Source organism: Papaver somniferum, chromosome 11 (genome assembly GCF_003573695.1).
Source record: "Papaver somniferum cultivar HN1 chromosome 11, ASM357369v1, whole genome shotgun sequence".
Lineage (NCBI taxonomy): Eukaryota > Viridiplantae > Streptophyta > Magnoliopsida > Ranunculales > Papaveraceae > Papaver > Papaver somniferum.
This window is the reverse complement of record NC_039368.1, coordinates 103,974,453-103,981,413: the sequence shown is the minus strand read 5'-3', so window position 1 is coordinate 103,981,413 and position 6,961 is coordinate 103,974,453. Positions and strand designations below refer to the sequence as shown.

Sequence of the window (6,961 nt, the reverse complement as noted above, 5' to 3'; positions counted from 1 at the left end):
TAAAAAGGATGCATTATCAGAAAAATTATCATTTTCAGCTAGTGGTTGCAGCCATGAGGCATCCTCTATATGTCCCTGTAAGAAAGGTAGCATCGACATAAAGCATGGGGCGAAGGTAACGGTAACCATGGATGCATGCCTCGAAAGCAATAAAAAGACGCACAAACTTATTTGAAGGTGCCTCATCTTCTAATTCAGCTGAACTATCCTCGTTCGCTTCAGGTTCATCCGTTTGAACTTGAAAATCAATCCAACTCCCGGGATTTGTGATGCGAATGGAATCTACATACCATGAAAGATGCGAATACGACATGGCTTCATCACCAAATATATCCTCATACACTTTCTCTCTTCCGTTGTAAGCTTGGTAGTATTTCACATTGATCCCGTAGCTAGTTTTGAAAAACTTCGCCAAATCAGATGCTTTGAAACTCGGATCACTTCGGATTTCATCCTTGATCAGACTAGAAACAAATTTACTGTTGAGCCTGTGGAAAATCCTTACAGTTCCAACACCACAGGTATGACTACTCTCATATTTCTTAACCTTAAGCATCATGTTTTCAACATCAACAGCACAAACCTTATACTCCCAAGGGCAATTTTCTTTTGAGCATTTTGCATAGAACCTGCTAGGTTCATTCTTCTTATATACACGAACACGCCCAGCTTTTAACTCGTATTTCTTCACTACGATACGTACCTCTACTACACCTCCAAAAAACACTTTACCAACTTCACCAAGTAATTTATCCCAACCTTCAGTCCTAAGAACCTTATTAACAGGCACAGAACCATCTTCAAGGAAATTCACCATAGCTTGTTCGGGTTCAGGTTCTATTACACGACTACTTGAAGCTCTACTACGACTTATGGAAGAATTACAGCCAACTTCGACAAGTAAATCAAAGCTCTTCTGACCTTTACAGTGGCAACGAGATACAAAACATTGAAGCAGAATATCAGAATCAACTCGCACAAACTTGCTTCCATCATTAAAGGAAAATCTGACATGATGCCGTAATAAACGAGTCCAGTTCTGGCAAACGGCTGTCTTCAAAGACTCCAAAGTTGTGTTGACATCAACAGGATGTGCTAAGAATTCACTGAAGTAGTGAATTACAGCTAGTGCACTACCAACAGGCATTTTCACCCTGCAAAACACAAAAGAGAAAAAAACAAACATATCTATCCTGCATATTCCTTCACAAAAATTCTTACTCAAAATTAAAAGATCAAATCAACAACAGCAAACAATCTACATTAACCATAATCAGATAAGAAATCAACAGGATATCAAAATTAATAACAGATAACATATCAAAAATAAGAATGGAAAAACAAATCAAATAAAAAATCCAACAGAACAGAAGCAAAACCTAGTAAATTGGTATGTCAACATCGGAACATGAAATCGAAACAAAAAAATTTAATCGAAAAGATCTACATTGATGTTAACAAATTCAAAACCTAGAAAATAAACAAAAATTCAAAAACAAGCTTAAAAGATCTAAAAAACGATTCAAAAAACTAAATTAAGCTTCGGAAACCTAAAATAATAGATCCTAATCTTACAGAAACTAAAACATAGAATCGAATCAAGATTAAAAAAAAAAATCAGAATAAAAGATTGGAATAAAAACGAACGAACCTGAAGCTTTGCTGAGTAAATTGAATCTCTCTCGGTAATCAAGGACAAGTGAGGCTAAAGCTTGCTGAGTAAATTGAATCAATCTCTCGATAATCAATCTCTCGAAAATAAACAAGATATATTGAAACTGAAAGTGAGGCTAAACTGGGAAATAAAAAAGAAAATAAACGAATTTTGAAAACTCTGGGCCTGCAAATAATTTGTTAGCTGTTTTTGGATGTGCCCGTGAGATTCTGTGAAGGTGAGTTTTATAGTAGGAAAATGTGTAAGAATGGGTCTCCCTGTAATTTTCACTTTTCTTAAATCTACTGAGAAAAATTCAAGAAGATGTGATGGCCAATAAGGGTAGTGCTCTTAGTATGATAGTTACATGAATAGGCTAGGTTCCCTTAAATCTACTGAGAATCATGATAAAATTATTAAAATTAAATTCACCATTTCAAGTAAGCTTTGGAATTGGAACTTTCTTTTGCTTCTAATAAATTTGGACTTAACCAAAAAAAAAGTCACTGTTGTTGATGTCATTGTTGCCCAAGCATGTGTAAAGTGGAGTTTTGATAGAACAATAAGGTGTAATACAGCTGGTACGGTTACGGTAGTACCCAAATTTAACACAAATACTGAGTTGAGTGTGGCACCGTCTTACCGAGCTAATTTTGTTGATTACCTGGCATTAAATAACTGAACAGTGGGTGGACAGTTGATATCGTGTTATAATGACCATTTACTTTGGTGCTGTGAGTCATTCTAAGTATCGTTTTCAGATACCAATGAAAGCCATATTCGCCACAGCAGTTACAAACAAGAAATATTTGTTTTTGGTATTATAAAATATAAAGGGTTCTGAAAGCGTACACATGGATCAAATATAGTAGCATTTATGGTATTTCCTTCCTATAAAAATTCCAGAAAAATTTCATCACTATCAGATGTCTCATCACCCAACTTCTCATCACATTCAATTTTTCTCGCTCTACCTTATTTTGTACAGACTCTTCCCTTAGTTATACGACTCATACTCTTGTTAATCAATGGATATTGATGAATCAGGAGTCAGAAAGAGCGGTGGGTTCTTGAGACGCGGGTGGTGGTGGCTTAAGGCAGGGCCGGATAGATTCGTAGACAATGTAGTTGAATTTGCAGACAAGGTAGAGAAGCTTGGAAAGGATGACCCAAGAAGGATTATTCATTCTATCAAGGTCGGATTAACACTCTCACTGGTTTCTCTTCTGTACTACTTCAGACCAATCTATGGTGGCTTTGGTTCCTCTAATATGTGGGCTATTTTAACAGTGGTGGTCGTTTTCGAATACAGTGTTGGTAAGTTTAGCAAAACCCTGTAAAATGTATTATTTGAATCACCGAATGATCGTCTGGTGTGTTGGCTTATAATAACTAGAATACTAATGCATCTTCTTGTAGGGGCTACGCTGGGTAAAGGATTTAATAGAGCATTAGCAACATTTGTAGCCGGTGCCTTAGGATTTGGCGCTCATCACTTGGCAACTCTAGCCGGAGATAGAGGGCAGCCTGTAATTCTCTGGTTCTCTATCTTCCTACTAGGTAAGATCATAAGAACACAGACTTTATGAGCAAAAACAGAGATTTCTTTTTTCTGCGACTATGATTTCCTAATGAAATTTTTTCTTTTTCTTTTTTATTGTTTTTTTAGCGGCTGTAGCATCATTTGCCCGTTTCTTTCCGGGAGTGAAAGCGAGATATGATTACGGGGTGCTGATATTTATACTAACATTTTGTTTAGTATCAGTATCCGATTATCGAGAAGATGAGATCTTAGAAATTGCTCACAAAAGGGTGTCAACAATCATTATAGGTTGTTTAACGTGTGTGATCATGTCCATTTTTGTGTTCCCTGTATGGGCTGGTCATGACTTTCACAAACTGATTGCTCGCAACATAGAAAAACAAGCAGATTTCTTGAAAGGTTTGTGATTTTTCTGTTGATTATTATCTTGATAATTAACTAGGTAATAGTTGCATTTATTAGTTCGTTAATTGATCTTAATAATTACAATAATAATTACTATGCAGGATTCGGAGAACTATATTTTGAGACTAAGGGGGATACAGATATGTCATGGCTTCATGGATATAAAAGTGTTCTGAATTCTAAGACAGCTGAAGAAGCAATGGTGAGGTTCATCTCTGGCTACATATTTCATTATCATTTGATTTTCACAAAAGCTTGTTAAGTGCCCACCATTTCAAATGATTCGACCACCTAATTTGCAATAAATCTAATAATGAACTAATGTTTTGCATGTGAAGACTGTACGAGTAGACTCATGAACATGAATTTTGTGATAGTGCTTTCAGATTCCCTTTGTTGTTTTGTTTATTTTTCTATTTTCCAGAATTTTGTTTTGTTCGCCGTTAATCAATTACGAAAACAGAGTATTTTGATCGCCATCTACACTCTGAAGTAAACCTAATTTTGTAGGCAAATTTTGCTAGATGGGAGCCACCTCATGGAAAATTCAGATTTGGGCATCCATGGAAGCAATATTTGAAAGTCTGCGAAATGACTCGGCAATGTGCATACAGGTTGGAAGCATTAAGCAACTGCATCCCCTCTGGAATGAAAGTATGTTGACGCATATCTCTAATTTTCTCGTATCACACTATTTTCTTGATTGGTATCATTTATTAATGGTAGTTAGTGTTTAATTTGGTGTATATGATCGTCTACTCTCTAGTGCTTAATCGATTTGTGTTATCCGCATGCAGGAACCATCAGAGTTCAAGGAGTTAATCGCACAGTCATGCATGGAAATAAGTTTTGAGTCAGCCAACGCTTTGCAGGAAATTTCCTCGGCAGTTAAGAAAATGTCATACCCATTTACAGTTTCCACGCATATCACGAACGCAAAAACTGCTGCTGATGATCTGCATGCCGCCTTAGAAGCCATTACATTGGAAAACACTAACGTCTTGGAGGATGTCATGCCAGCAGCCTCTGTCACTTCTCTACTAATTGAGATTATTGAATGTGTCCAAAACATTGCAGAGTCGGTGAAGGAGCTTGCTTGCTTAGCCAAGTTTAATGGTGCAGATCTCGCCATGTCACCAGAGAAACCAACACGGAGATTGCTTCGCAGAGGAAATATAAAACCACATCATATCGAAAATGATTCAACCCATGCTTTAATTACTGCTTATGCTACTTCAGCTATGGTGGAATGAAAAAGCGTATTCTGAATTCGACCTGTATATGGTTCTCAGAAACCGGCACGTTTTGAGTTGCTTACTTTCACGCCTAGTTTTTACGTGAACTCCATTCAAGCGTTATACTAATACTCTGTTAGTTGTAAAAAATTAAAGTTCTACGCAGAAAAAAAATGGTTCCGAAGTTTCCTTTGAACCTTAATGAAACTTCCTAGCTGTATAAATTCAAAACAAAAGACGAACAAAACAAGTTCAAACTAGAGCCAGGATAGAACTCAAGGTGCCCTAGTTAGGCACTTACGAATCAATTCCTCTTCCGCCGCCAGTGACAGAAACCCAAGTATCCTTTACCAAAGCCTTAGCAAACTCCCCAAGAACAACATACTCCTTAATAGCTCTTTCGTCAACACCAGATTTTAACAATTGAGGCCAAAACAACCATAAACCAGTAACCATCACGAATCCAACTACCAGAGGTCTCGAGACCAACGGGTGCAACTGCCATCTATCACCCAGAGACTTCTTCAGAGCTATCTCCGCAACCAAACATAGCCCATGTAATGCAAAAAACCACATCACCTCCCAAGTTGGCCATGTACGACTATGATAAAAGAACATCAATTCATGCATAATCCCCGATACAAGAAAAGTACAAAGCACGGCAAGAGCTAGACCCATCTTCTTACCGAAAAGGCGTGTGCAAATTGGGCGTATTGGTTCGTATACGGTCGACCGAAGAATACCTGTAACCATTAGATTCCATCTATTTCCCCAAAAATCTTGTAATGAAGTTGATAAGTACGGCTCATTGAATTGCGGCTCTAACTCTAAGCCTAGTAAAAATTTAACCATTTCTGCAACTATGACCAGTGTGATTTCTAACATAAAATACACATGAAAACAATACAGAGATAAAATGAAATTTGGATGTAAATATTGCTTATAGTCATATATACGCAATAGCAAAGCTACTAATATAACTTTTACAGCGTAGTTTAGGTAAGTCAACGACGATTTAGCGATTTTTGTCTGGTGGTTTTTTTGTTTGACTTTGATGGGAAAACAAGCTATGGAGATGAAATTTATGAATGATAAAGATGGATCTGAGTACAAAGGGCCATGGTCGAATGATAAAAGAAGAAGCTTGAAATTAGCAAGCCAAGATATGAAGAAAGCAGTGTTACCCCCAAGATGAGGGGAAGATAGATAAAGTGGTAAATAGAGGAAGATTGAAATAACTGGAAGTACTGAAAACAGTCTTAAGAACCCTTTCGGGATGGTTTTAGATACAAAATAACAGTAAGTCAGTGATGAAAAAATTGTAATCCATACCTTAACAAAACTCTTGATCTCATTGTCTTCCATTGATATTTCTTCTTTTTTCTTGTTTGACCTCTTGTTCTTGATGATCTTAATAATCTAGCTTTTTAGTTCCTATCTTTTTCCTTTCAATGAAAGAATTATAGTTACAATTATAATAAGGAATTTTTCATGTGTTCCATCCAATGAACTGAATTTTTATTATTATTTTCATGTGCTGTAGTTGTTTAATTATAATAAGGAATTAGAGATTAGAGACTATTTCAACAAATGATTCATTATACATATGAACCTGTACCTGGTCAAAAGTTTTTTTTTTTTTTTTTTTAATTGAAAGGTTAATTAATATATTACGCAAGATAGTGCAATAAATTTACAAGAAAACATTAGTATCAATGCTCTCTTTTCGAATGTTTTGGTAAATATTATTGTCTTTTGCTTAAGTCTTCTGCTCCATGCTTCTTTGGTGATGGAGTGAGTCTGCTGCAGTATTAAAATTCCTGTTAATATATTCAACATGAGCTTGTGGAAGCTTGTTAAGAGTGATAGTTTCTTTTATGGTATTTTCGACTATCCATTCTGTCTTCTCTCCTTTATTGTTGATTGTATCCGTTAAAAGTTTATAATTTGTAACGAGAGTAACACTTGAAAGTAAATTCTCTTCTAGCCAATTTAGATCTTTTTGGAGGGCTTTTGCTTTTGCGTGAAGGGTTGATGAAACCTACTCAGAACCTGTGGAAATGTGCATGAAAGCTTTTTGGTCCACCGAGTATAGGATGAAAGCATATTCCATAGATAAGTTCT

The 6,961-nt window shown here is 36.2% G+C and overlaps 2 protein-coding genes across 3 annotated transcripts; one reads left to right on the top strand and one right to left on the bottom strand.

Moving 5' to 3' along the window:
- Nucleotides 1-2,452: 2,452 nt before the first annotated feature.
- On the top strand, nt 2,453-4,987 carry LOC113323698 (aluminum-activated malate transporter 8-like). 2 transcript variants are annotated; one of them, XM_026572043.1, is made up of 6 exons: nt 2,453-2,971; nt 3,074-3,214; nt 3,324-3,596; nt 3,704-3,804; nt 4,127-4,256; nt 4,400-4,590. In XM_026572043.1, exons 1-6 carry the CDS (start codon nt 2,683-2,685, stop codon nt 4,453-4,455), a joined length of 990 nt encoding a protein of 329 aa, XP_026427828.1. In that variant the 5' UTR covers nt 2,453-2,682; the 3' UTR covers nt 4,456-4,590. The 2 variants fall into 2 exon arrangements, with proteins under 2 accessions (XP_026427828.1, XP_026427827.1); XM_026572042.1 differs by having other exon boundaries at nt 2,456-2,971; nt 4,113-4,256; nt 4,400-4,987.
- Nucleotides 4,936-6,366, bottom strand: LOC113323699 (probable long-chain-alcohol O-fatty-acyltransferase 6). The gene is made up of 2 exons (XM_026572044.1): nt 6,170-6,366; nt 4,936-5,515 (listed from the first exon to the last, which is right to left on the bottom strand). Exons 1-2 carry the CDS (start codon nt 6,200-6,202, stop codon nt 5,135-5,137), a joined length of 414 nt encoding a protein of 137 aa, XP_026427829.1. The 5' UTR covers nt 6,203-6,366; the 3' UTR covers nt 4,936-5,134.
- Nucleotides 6,367-6,961: the final 595 nt, after the last annotated feature.